General features: G+C 41.8%; 1 protein-coding gene across 1 annotated transcript in view; it reads right to left on the reverse strand.

The window, feature by feature from the left end:
* CELSR1 (cadherin EGF LAG seven-pass G-type receptor 1) overlaps positions 1-22,645 on the reverse strand; it is a 165,965-nt gene that overhangs the window by 8,736 nt on the left and 134,584 nt on the right. The window contains 11 exon segments of the mRNA XM_050708099.1: positions 532-657; positions 2,581-2,707; positions 4,024-4,103; positions 5,441-5,553; positions 10,121-10,295; positions 14,994-15,194; positions 15,456-15,582; positions 18,063-18,230; positions 18,566-18,767; positions 19,914-20,057; positions 22,339-22,522. Coding sequence (XP_050564056.1) covers positions 532-657; positions 2,581-2,707; positions 4,024-4,103; positions 5,441-5,553; positions 10,121-10,295; positions 14,994-15,194; positions 15,456-15,582; positions 18,063-18,230; positions 18,566-18,767; positions 19,914-20,057; positions 22,339-22,522 — 1,647 coding nt within the window.

Below are 22,645 nucleotides of genomic sequence, written 5' to 3' on the forward strand. Positions count from 1 at the left end.
CAGTTAAATCTCAAGGACAGCAGCAGGCCAGGGCTCAATCCCATGATCTGATCCTATTTAATAGTGTGGATGTCAGTGGGTTTTCAATATAGCTGGAAGGGTAATCAGTTACCCCTATTTACAAGTTTCAGACTGCCCATTATATATGTCAACATGACTATAACCAGAACGGTGCAAGGACCAAAGTGGTTCAGCACACCCCATATACACTTTCTATGTTCACTTTCTTTGAGTTTTGCAAGAATAAAAAATAATGAATTCCTACTGACAGTCCACATTACCCATGAGCACATTAAAAGCCTCAAAGGAACCAAGTGGTTTGTGATGCAGAGGGAAAAAAACCTATTCCCTCTCAAATGTTTTAATTGAAACAGTAATCAAAACTTTTGAGAGAAGCCATCAGTAATCTTCGTAAAAGTCACTTAAATAAATCAGACAATTCCCTTAGTTATGGACAAGCCATCTGCAAATGTGTTTTTGGTAACTTCTACCAGCATGAAGGATGTTCTTTTCCCATTTTTTTTTCCTTACAGTTAATAACGTAGCTCTTGTGGCAGTGGAATCATCTGGAAGAGGTTTCTTTCCAGTTAAAGTGTTCTTCAAATGCTTCCTGACTTCTTTGTTAAACACGCAGTGGAAGAAGAAAATGAACAGCCCCTGGATCATTTTAGAGAAAGAAAGAATAAATCTAAATGATTCAATACTGCTAAACTGCAGATACAAATAGGTATTAGAGAACAGTCATTCTGAAACAACCCCTGAATTCTAGTTCATAGTCAGTGATTTCAATAGCAATAACTATTTCCTGTCTTTGACTGAAATAGCATTGACTGATCTCCTAGGACTTCTTCAATATTTGCTTCCAAGTTTAAATGTGCATCAAGGGCCTTGGAAAATATACACAATGATGTATTCCTCCAGGATTTATAGAGCAGAGCTCATGGTAGTTCTCACCCTGCCCCATAGTTTGGGAAGAAACATTCTTCTCAATATATCCAGTGAGGACCTCAGTGTCCCACCGACAGACATTTCAGGGAGTATCAGGGCTGTACTTGCATTAAGATTTTAGAGCTTTTAACACGGATGATGAGACAAAAGCAATAGCAGCACATCAAAAATATCACAGCCTTTAGTGAAAACCTCTGGAAATGGGGAACTTCTGTGGTAGGTGTCCTTATTACTGTTGCTTACAGAACCTTAGAAAGCTTTGTAAGACATGGAGAGATACTGGGGTCAGAGAGGTCCCAACTTTTGTCCCCTATGTTTATCCATTCAGCAATATCTCAAGGAGGGAAAACTGCTGAAATCCCCAGGACTGGGCAGCTATTGGCCCGCCGGGAACACCCAACAATAACTTTCTTTGAGGGTGGGGGACACGCACGTGTATGTTTTCAGATGTATTTGCCCTGAAGGAATTCATGCAGCTGCCAAATGGTTATCAATTCTGGTAGGAGATATAGTTTATAGAAGCCAATCACTCATGAAGTTGCAGCTGTACCAACATCACAAGATGCCTGCATTTCATGACTTCAGCCAAAGCAATTGACTTACAGTAACTTTAAACTTCAAGTTCACTTTCTAAACATTCAATCAAACACAATCTTAGTTGGCATTAGCACTTTGGGATTATTCATTAATAAAACTCACATAAATGTCTCTTTAAAAATACAAGTTCAAAGAAGGTAACGACGTGAAACGCCACATACCACTGTGCCTCTCTGGGCAAATTTGGAGAATTCCAGCTGCTGGCTTTCCTCCCTCTCATCGTGTTTGTATTTAATTTAATTTTATTCTAGGCTCGTGGAAGCCTGGTTTTACAGCCTAAGTGGGTGTCTTTATTTCAGAGCACACCAGTTGCAGTGGCAAAATATCCTTGCTCCAGGCTGGCCTATCTGATGTGTTGCCAGGGCATGGACAGGCATGGGAGAAGACCTATCAGGATTCTTTTTCTCCTTGGTGGCAATTTGTGGCTGTTGTGCTGCATCCAACAGGAATGGCCTGCTACTAGCAGCTGTTTTAAAACAGCAGGCACTTGCCATGAAAGTTACTGCCACCCTTAGTCACTTTCAAGTTGTGACTACATGACTTCATGACTACTTCCATGCCAGGTCTCCTACAAAAACTATGCTCTGCATCTTTAGTCAACAACCGTGCACACCAGGACAAGTGATCCAGTAAATCCCTAATGCAACGAGTTGTGTTTGGAAATCATTATTTGACTCATTTTCTTAAACAGTAACTTACTTTGTGGAAGCAACAGGATGACTGTTAACAGTAAGCATGCAGAAGACAGTAGCAAAGATTTTCCCTCTGGGAAGACAGAGGTATAACTGCCTACTGTTATTTGTCTGTCACAGGTTACAATATTAGAGCACTTAGAATGACTGAAAGTGAGAGATGCAATTACTAAAAGTGATGACTTTGGTGAAAAGAACCCTCCCTTTGAGAAAAGACACCAAAAACTGTACTTAACATCTTAACAACTTAACATCTCAGTTACAAAGTTAGCCAATGTTTACTTGTTTTGGGGGCACAGCAGTGCACTCACCAAGGTTTGCCACTGGCAAAATGCTAACTTACCTGCAGGCAGCTGAAAATGGCAAAGAGATAGTGAAACGTCATGACATCGCTGTTCACTGCCATCAGCCCCAGCAGCCACGTGGCGCTGATGAGCAGCAGGAGCAGGAATGCCGTCCGCAGCACGGAGCTGTAAAGCAAGCACACAGGGGTGTTTGCAGCATGAGAGGAGACATGAGGAAAGCCCAGCTTCCCAACAGGGGTGGGACCACATGGAAGTTCAAGTGCCCTTTCCTCCCTGAGAGCACACACAGACCTAGTGAGGAGCACACCCACAATTTGGCATCTAGAAGGGCCCTTTGGCACACCAGCTCCCCGTTCCCAACTCCCTCCTTATGCTACTCAATGACTTAGAACATTCGGGTGATAAAAAAAGGTGATTTCTTTTCAAGTCTGCTTCCAAGGTTTCCTTCAAACAAACATGGCTGTTCTCCAAGCCCTACGGTTCAGTCTTGTTGACTGTGAGGAAGAGATCTGGGGAGTGAATGGTCAGGTCCGTCTCATTTCTGTTTGTTGAGTCCACCTTCACATTCTTTCTCCATGTTACAGCCCACGGCTTTGGATTGAGAGCACTCAAGGGAGTATTTGTTGGCTTAAAAGCATTATTTCCACAGGCAATTGCAAAGGTTGGTCACAATTCCAGTGGCAAAAGTTTTGTATTATGAGTAAAATAGCTGCTATTAAGTAGCAATTATACTCCATTTGTTTAGGAAGGTTTAAAAAAGAAACTGAAAAAAAATTACCTGACAGCCAATGCTGAGTAAACAGCTAGAAGCAGCCTTTTGTAATCTCATACAGCTACCTGTTTGGAAATAGGGGCTGTCTTGCCACTAGCTAATCACATTATAGCTCACATGTAAATTCTAAGCTTTGGGCAAAATCGGAGTTAATGGGAACAGGCTGCCAGGACAGCCTGGAAAGGCAGCAGGTTTCAGCTTGTGGGCTTTCTGCTCATCCCACGGGGAGCAGGCTGGGGGTGGAGGCTGGTCCTCAGCACAGGAGCCTCAGCGTGTCCCTGCCTGACACAGCTGGTCATCCTGGCGTTCATCAGGGAGACCTTTCTGAGCCACGGGTGGCCACAAGGAGACCCGGAATTATGCCTACCAGGAAATGCCAGGGGTGAGGTGAAGTGACTGTAGTAAGGAGTATAATGAAAGACGGAAAGACTGTAATGACACCATACAGAGACTGATCCTTTCACTCTTCCCTCTCTTCTCCTGCCTACACTTGTCAGTGGTGCATAACACTGTGGTGGTTTTACAGAGCCACCAAGGGTGCCCAGGGATAGGCGCTGGTAAAGAAACTCCAGTCACCTCTGCCAGTGCAGACCGGCTCCTTCTCCAAATAGCTTACTTATTCCAACCCCGATGCCTGCTTTTAAGCAATTCTGTCCCTTTGTTATTCTTGGGCAGATTTTTTCCTACAGGTTTTTGAACCCAAACTTACATGACTCCAGTTTTTTCAAATGAACGTTGCCTTCGTCTGCATGATGCTTTCATTGCTAGTATGAAGATGACAGTGTTTATCTGAAAGGGAAATTGAAATAACACCATGGGTTCTTTCTCTAATTTTGTCAGAGCTCAGTTTTCAATGACAATAGAATTTTTATCCTAACATGGTTTGTGGTGCCAAGAATATTTTTCCTTTAATTTACATGTCTCTTCCAGTTCCAAAATTCATCCTGTTTCAAGCCAACATCAGTCAAGAATGTCCTGGGACTCAGTCTGGATGAAACACAGTAAGATTGCTTGAAGGCTTGAATGAAACAAAAACTCAAGAATAAACTCAAGAGCGGCTGTTCTTGTCCAGACCAGAGTCCACTCACCCAGCATCTTGTTTCAGCTGGGGCCAAAGCAGAATATAAGACTATAATAACAGAGCGTTTGGTGATAATTCCTCAGAAAGCCCCTCCAGCCTCCGCTGATTTCTAGAGCTGGGATATACTCAGTGGGGTGTTTGTACTTAATCCCTTGTAGTGAATATTGATGTTGTGAATTTGTTCAGTCACTCACTTCCTGAAACCGTGCAGAGCTCCACCATTGCTATCGTCTGGTTTCTGGGAGTTTCTAACTTACCTCCCTGCGGAGCGATGGTGTAGCTCATCCTGTTTGTTCTGAACCTGCCACCTCCTGCTACTATTTGTGTTGGGAAAGACACTGAACAGTTGGCTCCTCAGTTACATTTTCCAGGCTACACACTATTACAGACTTCTCCCTGTCCCCTTCCCTGCAGCTTTCTTCTCTTGAGGCTGAAGGTTCTGGTCCACATAGTTGTTCCTTCAGCAGGGGCTGTCCCATGTCTCTGATAACTCACAACCCCAATCCACACTGCTTCCAGGTCTACTTCATACTTCCTGTGTTGAGGAAACGAGAACTGCACTTGGTATACAAGATACAGTCACGTGGATATTTATCTTCTGGTGATCTGTTACTGAGAGAAGTTTTAAGGGAGGAAAAACGCCAGCCAATTCTTTAGAGTTCCTGAAATTTGACTTACTTAATATTTCTTTAGGACCTCTGGATGAAGTGACTTGTTACAGCTCATTTTGTTGACTTGTTTTATAAGCTCCCCAACCAACAATTTGAACACGGAACAAAGCAAATGTGAAAAAATAAGCATCTTTCTAGACACAGATGTATTTGTCAACAAAAAATCTTTGCACTGGCAAGGAGCCCTCTAATTTCCAGGAGCTTAGCTTAGCTCACATCTTATCTCTTTAAGCAGAAGATGCAAATTTGAGCACATTGGCTTCAAACATAAAGAATACTGCTGCTTCGGGTTGTGACTATTGGTTGACAAAACCTAAAAGAAAAGGTAGTAGTAAGGAAGAGAGAGTTCAAGACGCCAACTCCACCATACTTACAACTACAACGATTACGATGGGTCCAGCAAAACTCCAGATAAGGGTGTCATGAACAGACAACCAGCAGAAATCAGGGTTCCCATAGCCTTGTGGATCCAGACCAACAGCAAGCCCTGAGTCACAAGACGGAGAAAAAGGACATCAGAAATGTGCTGGTGAGATCTTCTATATAACCAGGCACAGCAGTAACATTTTCAAATCACTGTCCAACAAACAAAAAGACAGTGGCAAACTGTGTTCAATAGGCCACTCTGGGAAGTCAAACTCAGGACAAGTATTGAAATAAAATTTTTGTAAATCAAAACCTTTACACTGGTCATCCCATACCAAATGACACCATACACATCCCACATCATATGAGTTTTGCCTATCAGAATAAAGCTCAGCTACATAAAAACTGCAATAAATGCAAGTCCCAAGTTAATTCTGTTTCAGCACAGTTTTATAGTCATATTCACACAGAGCGATGAAGCCTTCAGGGTGAATGACAAGCAGAGGAATTTCAATAAGCCTATGCAGTAGAATGACATGAATCATAACTGAGCAGATGTCTATACTACAAAGAAGTGCATTCTTAACTGCTGTGAGCTTACTGTCTCTAAAATAACACCAGAGACAAAGGAACTTGGGAACTCACGGGATTTAACTGCTTGAGCTCAGGAGCGGAGGCTGAGACTCATCCTGAGCTGCTAACCCAGGTGAGTGCTCACCTCACCTTGCTTTCAGCACTGCTTGAAATGGAGTTTGGTGATGCCCACAAGGCAATTGAATTAAGAACACACCTTTTATTGTTTTATTTTTCAAAGCCTGGACATTTCCTGGGGAATCTCAGAGTCCAAACTCCACCTGCTGGTTTGCAGCGCCATCTGATTTTGTGACCTACACCTTGCCCATATGGCAATGGACCAGGATTTCTGCTTTTGACCTGCAAAATACCGTGGAGTTCTTCCTTCTTCAAGAGGCAGAAATTGATCCCTGGGAGGCGTTTGGCCAATGACATATGGTAAATGGCTGCAGCATGTTTTTTGGGCATGGGGGCACCTACTGAGCTGAGTGTATGCCCTGCGTCAAGCAGGTGTCCATGTTTCACAGCAGTGCCCTTCTCCGTAACGAGGATTCTGCGCATTAATAAACACCTTTTGGAATTGAAGCCTGTGCGCTTTGATGAAAAGACACCAAAAAAAAAAAAAAGGGAGAGGTAGCGGCGTTTCACCCTCTCTGCATAACACTGGCCCACAGCCAATACTCACATCTGGTACGGGCCCATGGTCTATGAAAACTAAACTGGCTCTTTGGCAAAGCAGTGGATATCGGATCTGTTTTCTCTGAAGTGTGGAATGAGATAGGCTGGTCTCTCCCTCTGCTCCCATTGGCCCTTCCACCACTGCCTTCAGCAGTTGCCATCCAGAAAGAATTAGCCATAAATGATTAAGGGACCATAAAGTATTTTACACAGATGTAATTCTATAGACACAGGCTGTTTCCCAGGACTTGATTTCCCCATTAGTGGGACTTAAACTACAGTTCGACCAAACATCTGGCTCTGAGAGTAACTGGCACACTGCAACATTTTTTCACTCTCAAAATCCGACCCTAAAGTTCTCCATTTAACAAATAGGGCAAATTTCGGTCTTTGGGTAGGCGGTTCAGATTTTACTGGACTCAACAATATGTGAAATAATACTTTACCCAAAGGCAGAATTAAGCCAATGCAATTTAATATAAAGAACCATTCTGGCACATCAATTAAACACTACAGGCTTTTCGGACTAGACTGAGTGTGCAGGCTGCACGACAGCTCACTGGTGCTCGCAGGAACCAGGACTAGTCTGATGGCTGAGCCCAGCAGCCTGTAGGGACCAGCACCTATCCCGGGAGCATGCCAGGAGCACACCATGGGGGCACCTTTTGACACTCCTGAGCTCCTGCAGGCTCTGCAGCAACTGCACATCAGCCTCGCTTTTCTCCTAATTCATCACCTTGCTTAGTATTCGCAGCAAATTTGGAAAATGCCATTATTTGGGGTATATTGATGTCAGGATGACATAAGAACCTGTTTTAACACGAGCACTGCTTTCCCCATGGCAAGCAGTTACCGCATGCGTATGCCAACTAGTTAGCGTGTTGCCACAAAGAGGGGTCTTGCTCTGTGCCAAATCCAGCCCTTTGCTTCTGAGGCAAGGAAGTCATAAAATCCCTTTCCTAGATGGATCAAACTACGTCTTAAAATGAGCCAGCTTAAAGTGAATTTAATTTGCTTTAAGCAAATTCCACTATTGCTCCCCATGGAGGAATATTCCAGATCCTTACGCTTTTCATGGCTGTAAGCCTTCTCTCAACTCCATCCCACATTTATTCGCAGCAATTTGCTTTTGTATGGTGTGATTAAATGGGGTTCTTCACCACTGGAGTATTCCCTAGGTAAACATTTTGCTAAGATTTTTTCTCCCTGAAGTTCAAGGTTGCTGTTTTTAAGTAGCCTGGTCCCATCGCAGACCCCTTAGATTACATCCCAGTCTGAAGTGAATGTCATTTTGAGCATGGAGAATAGGAAAAAAAATGAACAAAACAGGGTAAACCAACTGCTACTATCCGTTCATTTTTTCTCAGGATAGCTATAATAGAGATATATTGGGCTAGGTATCTTTTAAATAAAATTATAAAGCCATTTGGCTGTCCAAGACTAAAATTCTTTCCCGTATCTAGGCTTTTCCACTACTGAGAAACATACACAATCCTTCTTTCATAAAGAAATTTAAAAGAAATCATGTTTAAGATGCATATTAAAGAAGTTGGAACCTTCTTATTCTTTAGACATTAAACTTTAAAATTTATAAAAGAAGCTTATTTGAAATATGTACAGTAACAAAGTTATCCAGGGGCAAGAAATACCACATCGTGCTTTTTATGATGAAAGAGTTTTCTCTTCAGATGATTTCTAAACCTGGAAGGGCAAGCCAATGGCTTAGCTTTCTTCACTCTTCATTTGACAAAATCCTCAGTAACAGAGACCTGACTTTTTATTTAAGTGAACTGTCAATCAGTAGATTCAGAGTTCATGGTACAGGAGACAAACTGGAACCATAATTCATAATGTATGCATAATTTTAATACTGAAAAATAGTTCCATATTACAGAGAACAAAATCTGATTAGAAAAATGTAAAAATGGGTAATATTGTAATATTCATGTTGCATAATACTGCTGTTGAGAAAGTCTCAATTCATTTAAAATTCGGGAGAAACCAAACGTGAAATAGAAAATCCTTCAGATGAAACTCCATTGAAGAGTTATGTGTTCTGAAATGCAACGTGTTTACTTCCATTTAAAGATATTACTTCTTTTCTACCAGAAATGATGCTGCCAATTATCTGATGACACTTAATATTCCTGAGCGTATTGCGGTAGTCTTGTGGGTACTGATAACAGTTACGCAGGTTTGAAATGCTAGAGAAAACAAAGACAGTTTCTATCTGAAGTGTCAGGGATACGTCCAGAGTGGTAGAGCCTTCTGAGCTGCACCTTCTGGTGTGTCCTGGATAAACTGATAGAATTGCAAAATATTTATGCACAACTTGATATGGAAAAACTTACCACCTGTCCAGAAAGGACACCCTTCCTCATCTATACTGTGTTTTTGTATTACTCTTCCTTATGTCAAACAGAAAAAAAACTCATGTAATTTCAGAAGTCTAACTTGTTCCATAATATTTTTGCAAGCGTACATGATTGATAGCTATTTATTTGATCTGAGAGACATCTAAATCTCTGTCATTGCTGACAGTATGTTGTTATCTGCAAAAATAAAAGCAACTGGGTAAAAGTTAACTGTCTGCCTATGATTTGATTTCCCATATGGCAACAGATACATGCTGAAATAGTTGAAGCAAAAAACCCCACTCCAACTGTTCTGCAAAGCACACTTCCCAAGGAGCTGTCTGCCTGCATTAACGCAGCGCCGTGTGCTTAGGGTATCACTGGAAATGTCTGACTGCAAAAATAGCCACGGTGAGGGCGGAGATAGATGTGCTCCCGCAGATCACCCTGGAACAGTTTAAAAGATTACTGCCTCCAGCTTTTCATTACTTTTCCACAACCGAAAGTTATTGCCTTTGTATCTGAAATGATGTAAAAGACTGCTTGAGTATTCCCAGCTCATTTTCATGCCAAGTAAAACAGAGCTGCTGAAAGCCCCTTCAGGGAGCATTTACTGTTGGTCAACGGTACTGCAGTGGGAATGTCTAGGGAGGGGAATACAATGTCTCATGGCAGCATCACTTCTGAAGCCACTGGAGCTACCTCTCCTGAGACTGCGTGTCCATATCCTGGGGCTACCAGCACAGGGAAGGAGAATTTATGAAGACTACAAGCAAAGTTGTTAAAATAAAAACACTCTTATTCCCAAGCAATGTTAACAATTCCTGTTTTGATCTGGGTGCAATTATGTTTGTAAAACCCTCAGTATCACTTCAGCTGGGACTACAGACATTTGGCGTGCAGATCTGCCAAATTCAGGCTGACTTTCTGCTAATCATGACTTGGTGATGCCCTCATGGAGGAATGCACTCAAGTAACAGCAGTAGTGGAGTGCACAAGTAGCTGGATGGGGTAACTTTCCTGTATTTGTCCAGCAGAGATGACAGGGAAAGCAAACAAAGCTGTGGGGGCAGCTGAGGGTACCTGTTATAATGGCAGGAATGCCCCAGCCAACGACGTAGTAGAATCGCATGTGCCCAAAGTTGATGTTCCTCACTTCGGTCAGCATCCGGTAGATGTGGAGCTGCTCCACAAACATCCACGCAAAGGTGCTCATGTAGAAGTAATGCAGGAGGATGGCAATCACCGTGCACACAAACTGCAGAAGGGAAAGGGCATGGAAATTAAAATTGCTCTTCTGAATCACACAGCCTGGTGAGTCACCGGCCCCCCAGTGCAGCTAAAAACAAGTGTAATAACAAGGTTTTGGCAGAAAGAAAAAAACTACCATTATTTTACATTTCTGTCATTTCTTCAGAGTTTCAGAAAAGCTGTTCATATTGTGAAAGCTATATATTTTTATGTTGTTACGTGGCCTGTTCTGAGTCTGGTTTGGCTTTACCCTACTGGTTCAATGTGCTGTTGGTCACTGCCCTCACCCTCGCCCTCCAAGTTCTGTGGTTAATTTCTCTGTGCATCTTTGCTGCCCAGGTGACAATTTTGGCTCTTCTGACTGAATTCCTTCTGCTCACAGGGAGGGCAGGGCTGGCAGAGCTCCCGGCTCCTTCTCCTGATGTGGAGCAGGAGGTGAGGATGCCCCTATGGAAGGTGCAGACCCTCTGCCCTGCCTTGTGCACAATTCCCTCCTGTGTAATCCCACTCCAGCAAATTCAGCACCAGTGTGTTTAACTGCATCAGCTAACCCAGCCGCACTGCAAAGGCAACAAATTGCTCCTGAGAACTGCCACCTGCATCCCTACACTGACTTGACATCACCTATTTCCACATCAAGGGCCAGACTATAGGTTTTGTGATACATTGCTCTTTCCAGTGAGAGAGCTGTCTCTCCAAGGAATTGTGCTTATTTTGGTACGATTTTGTCTTCTTTTAAAGTAGACAATGTGTTGTGCTTGATATTAGTAAATAAAAGTACATGGAAACTCTACTTGTGGTTGGCAGAGGTGGAGGGGAGGTGTGAGAGAGAGCTTAGACTTACAGTTTTGGTCCTCCTTGCTCTAAAAAACTTAATTTCTGGGGCGAGAAACTGAGAAACTGAGAAGCTTCAGTCCAGGAAGAGTGAGCGTGCTGAACGTGAGCAATAGAAATAAATCCAGCCTTTCTTGGAGGTGTTTTCTTACCAGTTAAATTAAATGTCTCTCACAAAGAGGCAGAATTTGATGTGATCTTATGTGTTACTTGATATGACAGTAACTCAGGAAGGGGCATTGACAGAAATAATATGAAAAGGAGACAGTGAAGTTGCATTCATATGGACATAAATAGGTAGGCATGAGACTGTTTGGCCATGCTATTATTTTTTTCAAAGCTGGAACAAAAATGAACATGAAGGGTGGTGATTTTGATTTGGAAAGTGATAGCAAGGTAATGGTCTGTTTCATCTACAGTCTACAGGAAGTCTTTAAAAAAACTTGAGAAGCAAAGGCATGGACACATCCATGGGCTAAAGCAGTGGCCATTGCAACGACATCGTGACAGTCCTAGGTCAGGATTTGTTTTTTATGCCACACCAGCAGTACAATGAGGCCCACTCAGCTCTGCCAGCTGGAGAGCAGCAGAAATTAAGGACCTGCTGAAACCAAAGGGACTGGGTCCTCAGTATGACTCAGAGAAACAGCAACAGTGGGCAAACTGACAGCTGAAGTCAACTTTGTGGCCAAATGGACACCCTGAACCCTCTGACTTCATAGACTTGCATTTTTGCAATATCTGCCAACCATGTTTTTCTCCCAACTAAAGAGTTTGATGGCTGAAAATAAGAATGACCACAAGCTTCCTACAGATGAGATAAAATCTATCCATTAACCTCCTTTCAGAAACAAAGCAAAGGATTCTGCCAAGGATCTGTTGATAATCTTGAATTAAGAGCACTTTGAGAAACCACATAAATTTTGTTTCAAAATATTTTACATAGTGTTTTAGATCTTTTTACAGCACCATTCTTGCTTTCAGATTTCAGCGTTCCTTTTTAGCATTACCTTTGGTGTTACGTTTTTGTGTTCTTCCACGGTATAACACTCAAAACCACAAGCCATACTTCCCTGTTAAACTTTGCTGAATAAGGGAATCATATAAAGATCGCCAGCTTTCTGAATTCACTCACTGTATCGGCTTTATTACAACATCAAGTGTAAAAGTGTAGCTCACCAAACAGAAGACCTTTCCTCCCTCTGTGTAAGCAGGGCTTTTGTTATTTCTACCTGCATATATATACAAGTAGACTGTTGCCCTGAATATTACCTTTTTCAGGTAAGAAAAAAAAAAGCAAAAAAGAAAAGAAATCACTTTCTATCAATAGTCCAGGGAAAGATTAAAACCTCACCCAGAAATGTGACTGTTAATTTACAGAAACCCATAAAATCCAGGCTGGGTGCCAAGCAGCACTGCATTATTTGTGCTCCAGCATTCTTTCCCTCTTTATGTTCACCAGTGCATGACTCGTTAGACAACTCTCATTCCATACAGACAGATGAATAATTGTCTCAAGTAGACATGGTTTATGGCCCTCCTAACTTCTCAAATTGACTAGCTAGGCTGTAAAGAGTGGCTTTCTGCTCTATGAAACGTATTCTGCAACTTAAAAGAGCTTTGTAAGTGGGTTAAGGGTTTGGGGCATTTCACTGAGTCCTGGTAACAACATAGGACAGGATTGCACCAGGAGCCCTGAAGCATGAAAATGGGAGGGAGCAGAAGAGAGCACCCTCACAAAGTACAACCATCAGTAGTTGTGGTACTGCTGAAGTGAACCGTTTTACTGCTCATAACCACTTGCTTGGTACTTCATGCTATTAGAAAAGGAATCTGGAAATGAGGAGCCATCACTTACTACCTGATTTTGGTAAGATGCTTCAGGGATGTGGGCTTGTCCCCCTGCTCCATGGTATTCATGTCAAAGAACAGAAAGCATATTAACTTCCTGTAGTGAAAGGCAGTGAAAAATGGGTGTTGTGCTCAAGAAGGCATGGGAAAGGTCAAGTTACACAGAGTGCTGTGGATCAATTGGCAAGGTGAGATCGTTTGAGCAACAATTATTTTAAGATCCAAACTCATATATTATGAAACAAAGACAATGCAGGTCATACATGATATGAGACCATATCCCAAGGGCCAGGTCACTGCAAAAAACCTCACTGTAATAGCAGCTAAGGGACTGGAGTTCCTGGTGCAGGTAAATATCCAAATACGGGACTGAAAGCAGCTCCGTGAGCTGAAAAGTTTTGTCCAGTTTAGTGCTGAGAATTTTCCAAAAGGTAAAGTGGAGGAAGAAAGCCCAGAAAAAAATGCATTAGAGTAATGTGAGTCTTAGAAACTAAAGAAATTAAGCAGCTCAATTTTGCTTAGTTTTCCAAATGAAATACTGTTGATTAGAGGCTTCTTGGGAAGACAGTTTTTATAACAGAGGTCTTTCAAATTTATTATGAAAAGGTCTTGACAGCATCCAGGTATTGGAAGCTGAAATTAGACAAAATCTGACAGAATCTTTAACTGGGATGAGACACTCTGGCACCTTAAACTAACAGAGGTAAGGAACTCTGCCATCACATCAAATCCCTAAGTCAAGATAGTTTCTAAAATGTATGTTACTGCATACATGAATATTAGAATCCAGGGTGATATTTTAGGCTTAGGTTATATAGAAAGTGAGGCTACTTGTTTAGGCATAATGGTGTCATTACTGTAACAGTATCAAAACTCATGGAATGTAGGCATTTTCTCCCATTTCTGTTGCTTGGAAAATGTGGAATCAGTATGGCTCAGTTATTTTTTGTGTGTGTTTTCATCTTAAGATTGTACTTCCCTTTCAAGATTTAAATTAAAACATGTACAGTAAAGGATTTCTAGAAGATACATTTTCTGTAGGGTGTTCAGACAATTCCTATGCTAACATTTTGAATATTCTTCATATCTGTTAAAGACACACTTGTATAATTTCACATGCTCTTTCTTGCATCTCATCCCCTATATGTCTGCTGACTGTTTGGTAAAGGAGCCTGAGAAGCTTGGAAGTTCTGGAACCCTTGCCTGCTTGTCTCCTACCTATCTGCATGGCAACTGTGAGTTTTGAGATGTGTGCTACTAAGAATTAAGAGCAATACTACATATAACACTACATAACTAAGACAGCAGTGAGGTCCTAGGTACAGAACACACTTCATGTGTGCTATATAATCTCATATTCAGTTCATTCATAGCTTGTGTTTCTTGGCATGCACAATGCCGGAGGTGTCTGCACTAAGCTTCGGAAAAAGATACGATGAGCTGAAACCAACGGTCACTGTGGCTGGAAAGCACAAAACAAGGTGACAGGTTTCCTACTGATTCTTGGATGTAGCAAGATGTCCCACGCCTGGCAAGTGGCTTCTCCAGCATGGCCATGGTGGGTGTGCGACATGCATACAAACACCTGCACAGCAGTGCCTCACTGACAACCTACCGGGTGCCAACACCAGGAGCTGTTTGGGCTTTTGGGGTACCTGCTGCAGGAGAAACTGGAGAGCCTTCTACTGGACAGACAAAGCAAGACAGAAAGCATTCTGATGGAAAGGAAGGAAGAAATTGATATTTAGGGTTCATTTCCTGCGATAAATCTTCAACAAGGCTACTCTCATTTTTTTCCTCTGAAAATAGCACATAGATCTATAGCCTGGCATTGCTATTCATCATGCAAAATAAAAAAGAAGATACTCAAACTGTGATGTTTTTCAAAAGACTGTTTGGGCCAAGCAGAAGTAAAAAAGAAGAGAAAGTGAAACAGGTGGGAGCAGGTAAAAGTCACAATATGAGCCCCTGATTTAAAGCTTGACAACCACTCTAGCAAAAAGGATGAAGTAACTCTTACCGGGTTATCAGTCTGGTTGATTCCAATGAGAAAGACGAGCTCAGAGAAGAAAAGGGCAGCCACCAGGTTTTTGTGGATGCTGTGCAAGTTGGACCGCAGCGTGCGGATCAGGACCAGCAGGATGAAGGTGATCAGCAAAGCCACCAGCGAGATGGAAACGGTTGTGTAAGTGACAATCTTCAGAGGAAGCACCTCCCCATTCTGCAGGTAGACAGATTGACAGGGCCTCTGTGAGTTTTTCCTTTCTTTTCCTCCATCAGCTCTATGTGTTTTCATTACTACTGAGTCAATGTACAGAACAGCTTTAGGACCAAGAGGAGTGGCTTATGCCATCTCTTGAGTCACTCAACATTTTGAAAACCTTATGGTGTTTATGTCCTTGTTCGTGCCATTGTAATGCTAGACGTACCTAATAAGCCCTTGAAGACCAAAGCCCTTGAAAATCACGCTGGGATCACCCACCTCTCGTTTTGAAATGTCCATCAGGACGGCAAAGCTGGTCAGGTGGCTGCACTGGCACGCAATATGGCTCTGGTTTCTGGAAAACAGCTCGCATCCTCGGGAGGACCAGGCACCTGTTCCGCCAATCCTGTGGGGAAAAAAGGCATTTCTGGGAGCCATCCTCTGATCTCAATCTTACCTCCTGCTGCGATTACTCTCCAAGACAGTTCTTGCTCCACTACCAGAGAGGCACATAAGTACCAAGACAGAAATATTTATAGCTGTCACCTGCCTGAAAATGTCATCAACTTAAAAAGCCTTGAGTTGATGTATTTTCTGATGTGACACCTGACTTTGCCTGCCAGCATTTGTGTTTTTGTAACCTTTTGGTTTCAGTTTAAAATACTTTTTAAAAAATTTCACTTTTGTGTCAGCGACCACACAAGCAAGATGGGGAAGTGACTGCACAGAGCAAACTGACCATAACAGAGTGCTGACAGCTCTATGAGGTAAAAAATACCCAAAACACAGAGAGACATATTTTTCAGTCATCTCTATTTCCCTAGACTTGGACACTGCTTGTAAAGCTCTTATGTGAAATACATTTCTGCAGAAATATGATTCTGTCATGATGTTCCTCTAGAAAGTAGACAAGAAGAAGTTAAAAACAGTAAATACTATTTTATACCAGGAAATCTCTTGTATTAACATAATGGAGGAACTGCTCCCTTAAAAATTCTTCCCTGTTCAGCCTCGTTTAACTCCATTGATGGCAGAAATGATTTTGTATCAATGTTAATTATTCTATTCTGAGGTTAATGAGTAATAAAAACAATTTTGTAGTTACTGAAGGAGTTTTTCAGAGATATCACAGGTGATCTTCTCCATTCAGGAATAAAACATTTGTAAAACAGCTTTAATATCACTTTCTCTTGAAAAGTACTCACCTGAAAAAAAAAACAAACTCTTTTATTATGTTTAAAAGCTGCTTTATAATTGTGGCTGTACGAAAATGTAACACAGACAACAATGCCACTGAAGCTGCCAGCAAATAGCAAATGGATGAATCATGTTTGAGTTAATGAGTTCTTCAAGCCTATACGATGTTTAAAAATTTATGAAAAAGGACTTGCCATTCCCTCATAATTGGCAGAATCATCTATACCTACAAGCAAATAGCACATCAAGAAATTGCTTATCTAACCTTTGTCCTGATACCATCTCAGACTACTTTACATGCAGGCAAGTGGAGTAGTTTATTATTGCTAAGATAATAGATTTTTGTTGCCTCTTCAATCCTTTTAATGATATAATCTTCTTAAGCGTTTGACTAGGAGGCAAACATTTCCTAGGCTAGTGTGCTCTTTTATTTCCAGCACAGGATATTGCCTTTTAATGGATTTTTCCATAGGTTTACCAGAGTTTTGGGGTCATTAGGAAGTGAGTAACAGCTATTCCTCTTACCACGGGCTGATAATATCATCTTCTCGCTATATATAAGGGTTTATGGTTATATATGTAATACTTAAAATATTATTAAATCTTTACTTGCAGAACATGTAGCTACCTCTGAACACATTTTCTTTTGTTTTATCCACACTCCTGAAATATCTTCAACAGGAGATATTCCGCAATCCCATAAACTCAACAAAACACTCATGAGAATATATAATTCTTCACATTTTGTAGATCTTCAAGAACTGCATGTCTGTATTTTTAACTTTACTGAATACAAGAGACCTAAATGAATATTTCATCTTCTCGCTCACACTTCCCTCCTAGAGTCAAACACCCTCTGCTTATGCTCGCTGTCCTGTATCAAGGCTGCCTCCTAACAACAGCAAGAGGTCTAAGGTCCCAAAGAAGGTATTTTCTTTCCCTCCAGTTTTCACTAAGATAATAAAAACAAATACATAATGGTTGATGGAAGGAAAGGTAAGTTGCTTATCAGTGCCACTTTCTTTGGGTTGACTTTTGATTCAAAAATGATCTTTGAGATTTATATCCTTTAATCTTATCATTTTATCTGCAAAACCTTAGTCCTTTTTACCAACATGAAGACTCGTTTGTTTGTTTTAATATTTCTTGCACTGGCCCTGGCTGAGGCATCAAGGGTGGGTGCCTGTTTGCCTTGCACTCCATCCATAGTCACTAGGGTGTGACAGGAGAAGATGTTGTCCATATATGAACTGAATCATTTTCTGGAGATGCCCTCCTAAGAAGAGGTCATGAGTCCTGACATAAGGACCTCAGTTGAGTCATGAATCCAGGCACTGGAGCTAGACTACACTGAAGCTAGGTATACATCTGTGGGCAAAAAGAGTGAGCAAACACATGAAGATTGTGAGATTTATTATTGCTGGGTGAAAACAAAACCTAGAAAGACATGATGGCACTACATCTGTTAGAAACCACATGGCTAGCCATTTGTTTGAAGAGTTACGATGATTATTGTTATTTTTCTCAGGTTGATGGGAAGGGAGTACTTGGCTCCATTCCACCAGGAAGTAGTTGCCAGTTGAATAAACTACGTGAAAAAGGTTTTCCTCCAGAATTATCCTCCTAGCCAGGACTTCTCTGCTACTGAGACAGTTGCCTTGTACAGCCTTAGAGAAAGCAGAGACATACGTGATGGAGTGATTCCAGAAGACACAGACAGGCTTCGTTCTCTCCTCCGTTTCCAGCATGGCATACTCCACTATGATGGGCTTTTCCACCAAGTTGGGAGGAAGCTCCCTGTCACTGTGAATGGCGGTGCTCACTACGGGTGTATTGATAATAGGGCGGTTTGGTAATCTGCAGAAGGAGAAAAATCACAAAAATGAGCTAAACGTTAAGATGCAAAGAACAGATTTGGTAGGTCCTGCAAATAAAAGATTTCTAGTCGCTTCAACTTAGAAAGTGAAGTAGTTGCACCATCAGCCTCCCACATAGCTGTGTTTCCAAGGCCTGTTGGCACTACTGTTGCAGTTAGGCTCCCACAAGGTGCTAGAGGAGGACAAGAGACAGCACTGCAGGGACAGCTGCAGCACAGATGACATTTGGTTGATATAAAAGCAGCTCTGACTCCCCTGCACGCTCAGAGCAAGTGGAAAGGGGCTGCACAATTCGCAAACAGGTTTAAAGCTCACCTCAAGCTCCTTCGGTCGGGATCATAGTTTTCTGGCAGGAGATGTCCTAGGGACCGGTATATAATGACCATGGCAACAGTATGATGGCTTGAGTCATCTGGGTGTCGCTTCCTTCTCTTTGCAAATGTGTTCTCAGGGCTTAGTGCATCACTGCTCACCTTGGAGGATAATTTTTGATTTGAAGGCTTCATCGTAGGTACTGCTATGGAATTAACACAAATATTAAATTCCTTCCACACAACATCAAAGCTACCACTTAAACTGGTAATTTTGCTTTGCAAAGATTCAGAAATATTTCTATTGCCATAACACTAAGTTTACAGCACTAGGCATGCTCCTAATGTCACATTCTATATTTTTAATAAAATTTTAACACATTTCATGGTTATAAAACTAAATCAAATAGCCATTGAACCGTGAGTAATCACTTTGCCTAACTACAAAATAAGCCATTTCTAAGCTAGAAGATCCATAAGTACATAAATAATCTGTGCATGATTTAGGGAGAACATTGAAACAATATCCATGTCATTATATTGCATGTATTTATGACAGAACTAACAGTAGTTACAGATACAACAGGTCACACAGGATTGCTGTGTGCTAATTCTTTCATATAATAAGCATCCAATTTTGGCAAGAATCTCTTAAAATTCACATTCCTTTTTTCCTTACAGAAAGGATAGCAAGCAGGTGTCTCATTTCTGAGGAAGAAGACATACGGATGTACAAGTTTACTCATTATTGTGCGTTATTTGCAAAAATATTATTATTTCCCTATTCCAAGGATATTCAAACATGGTACTGCAGAATTACTCTCTCATGTCCCTTGTCCAAGATGCTGTGGTTTCCTCTCAACCATCTCCAGGTACTTCAGAGACATGGCAGGTACCTCCCCATGGACTCCATGATGTGCCACCCGTCTCCCTGCCCTACTCAGGACCTTTTTATTTGCTTTCAGGCCGCAATGGTGCAGCTCTGCTCCCAGCAGGGAATCCACCACCTCCCACGCCCCCTCCCTCCATCTCTGCAGGGACCAGGGAAGGTGGCCGCGGGGGGAACATCTTGGTGGGAACGGAGGCAGCGCATTTCTCTTGCCTCGACACGGCGGTTCGAGGGGCCGCCAGCGGGACCCGACAGACAAGTACAGCCAGTTACGCAGCCCCCCGCGCTCCCCTCGCCGCCAGCAGGCAAAATGCCTCAGAGGTATGCACAGCTGCTCCATCCCTAAATAATGTTCGCTTGTGCAGGCGATCGCCCCGCTCTCACCCCAGTGCCACAAGGATCAATCACGTGTCCTTGGGAGCTAGTCAAAATTGCCACCCGAATGTCAGCAGAAGGATTTTACCTTTCCTGTCTGAAGGTCTGAACAGCGTATCTGGGAAGATAACAGATGATTCCAGATCTTTCGGATAATCTTCCTTAATCTCATGAAATCGTGGTATTCTAGCTCCCGTAAAATTAGACTTGTCAAAGATGTCAACAGCAATAACTGAAGGAAAAAAAAAGTTTGACATAAAACTAACTTTAATTCTTTCAAATGTAATATCGCAACAAAACGGAAAAAGGGTAAAATATCTGCACAACACAGAGAAGGGATTTAAACCCCAGAAAATAAAGTCAAATCTAATCTCTCTCAATTAATACTTTGAATGACAACTAAAAGTTTGTGTTTCACCATCGATAAATTTATAAAATCACTAATTTACATGGATTGTGTAGGCAAAGGAAAGGCATTTGCAGCCCAGTATTTCATACTAGGAAAACAGTACTGCAAACATTGGAAATAAAAATGGTATGTTCCAATATCAGACTTGCTTCTGCAGGAAGGCCAAATCTGCTGCTTCAGAAATATATTTTTTCTACATCTGCTTATCTGATTTTGCAGTTTAAAGAAAACAACCTGGATTTTACCTGCGAATACTCCTTAGTCCTCCAGTTCCCTTTCCTCTACGCTAACAGTTAGTCTCTGGCTCACCTCATCAGCTCTGGCTGTTGTCTAACTGCCAAAATATTTAAATGCAGCTGAGTTGGCTTGAACTTTCCCATTTATAAAAAGTCACTGAGTGCCAATTTAGATGTTATAATAAAAGTGAGAAGCTGGAAGTCCTGGGGGTAACCCTACACCAAAAGCTGTGATCCATAGCAAGTTCCTATATGAAGAAATATCCAAGTTAAGATCTGCAAATTCCCATTCCTTTCCTAGTCTCTAAATAACTCCCAGATGAGCCATTAGGAAACTCCATTAACACCATGTTCACCTGGAAAAACTGTTCAAATGAAAACAGAACCCTTTCAGTGCAGGGTTGCCTCATCCCTCCCAAGCTCATGACTTTTTACACAGGAAGAGCTGGTCAAAAAAATCAGGGTTTACAACCTGCAAGAAATTCTGGGTTTTGTTTTCATCTCAGTTCAGTTAAAACACTGAACACATGTTTTTCTGAATGTGAAGATAAAACCGTTTTGATTCTGATATTCCTAAATGAAAAGGAAATCTTTTGCTTTGGTTTATCAAAGAGAATCAAAGTATTTCAGTTTGGCTCAGTTCAACAACAATCCTTCTCCCCTGGAGTCGATGCAGGACTTTATAAACTTTGTAGTTTGACTGCCTCATGCCTTTGCTTTTCTCTGAAAGCTGGGATATGCTGACTTCCATGCTGAGCTCTGCCCATGTGTGGACATGAAGCTTTCAAGTCAAGGTTTGTAGGCAAAAGTGAATTCACTTCCTAAACCACCTGCTGTAGTTGGGAAAATTAGGCATGCTTTTGGTCTTTCTTCAGGTCTGAAAACACAAGTTCAGGTTGATAATAATTCAGACCACCTGTGAAAGAAAAACAGAATTGCAGAGCCATAGAAATGCTGCTTGGGAGCCATCTCTGAAGGTCATCCAGCCCAGCCTATCCTCTCACTCAGAGCAGAGCTGTCACCAACATCCGACCAGCTCAGACTGTTGGTGTCTGGGGGGAAAATGAAATAGAGAGGGAATGGGAGAAAGGGGAAAGAGGCGGACCAGGCTATGGTTGCTGTGTTTCACTTGCACACGTACTGTGGGGACATCTGTGAAGTACGTTACAGCCCTGAAAGCGCAGGTACTGCTTTTAGGGGAGGCATTTACTGTGATAGGTAGGGAAAGAGTCTTGGTATGTCTGATGTTTACTTCTCAGTTGAGACCCATTAAGGATTTATTGGACCCCAAGGATTTTGCTCTGGTGACGGGTTTTGCAAGGCTGGGAGGTGTGTTTGAAGGCTCGGATGGATGATTCTGAGAAAATACCTTTCAGCACAGGAACTTCTACAGAACGTGAGTTTCTGGATAGCTTCCGGGTTAGCAATGTATACGAAAATCAGAGGTATATGATCAATAGCAGATTTTCGTTTGTTTGTTTGTTTTGCAGAGTAGTAATTCTTCAGGAGGTGGTGGGGTGATTCTTTCAAACGCATGACCAAGTACATTCAACTGTATGTAGTAGGTGGTCTCAAAAGACATCACCTTTACTTACAAACTTTGTCCATCCTATCATCTGGAAACCATTGTGCCAGGCATAGTAGTGACACAGCCCAAATGGAAAGCAGATCAGATATCTCCTAGGAAGCACGCATGGCAACTGAGAGGTATGGATCGAGGCTCAATCGACGTGAAATGAATGTGCTTACTAGATCAGAAAGTTCAGTTTTTGTTTCTCAGTGGGTACTATTAAAAATAGTTAGTACTTCTGTCTAGAACACTTTTAAAGCTCTAATGTGAAACAGCAGTTTTCAACACAGATACTTACTCATGTTAGTGGCAATGATGACAAAAGGTCTCATGTAGGTTTTCTTCATGTTCTGGGCCACGTTGTTGAAATAATCCTCGTAGTGTCTTAGCAGGTGAGCTGTGCCACCCTCTGTTCGCTGAATGTGCTCCCACTGCTCCTTATTGCTGGGATCCAATAGGGCACTACCCACTTTGATAATATTCTGAGAAGCAAAGGACAAACGTAAATTATGAGGCAAACAAAGCACTGGATTCTGAGTAAGGAATATTGAAAATGATTGGCATTACTGCCTCAGGTGAGTGTATAATGAAATATTTTAATGTAG

This window comes from Cygnus atratus, chromosome 1 (genome assembly GCF_013377495.2).
Source record: "Cygnus atratus isolate AKBS03 ecotype Queensland, Australia chromosome 1, CAtr_DNAZoo_HiC_assembly, whole genome shotgun sequence".
In the NCBI taxonomy this organism is placed as follows: domain Eukaryota; kingdom Metazoa; phylum Chordata; class Aves; order Anseriformes; family Anatidae; genus Cygnus; species Cygnus atratus.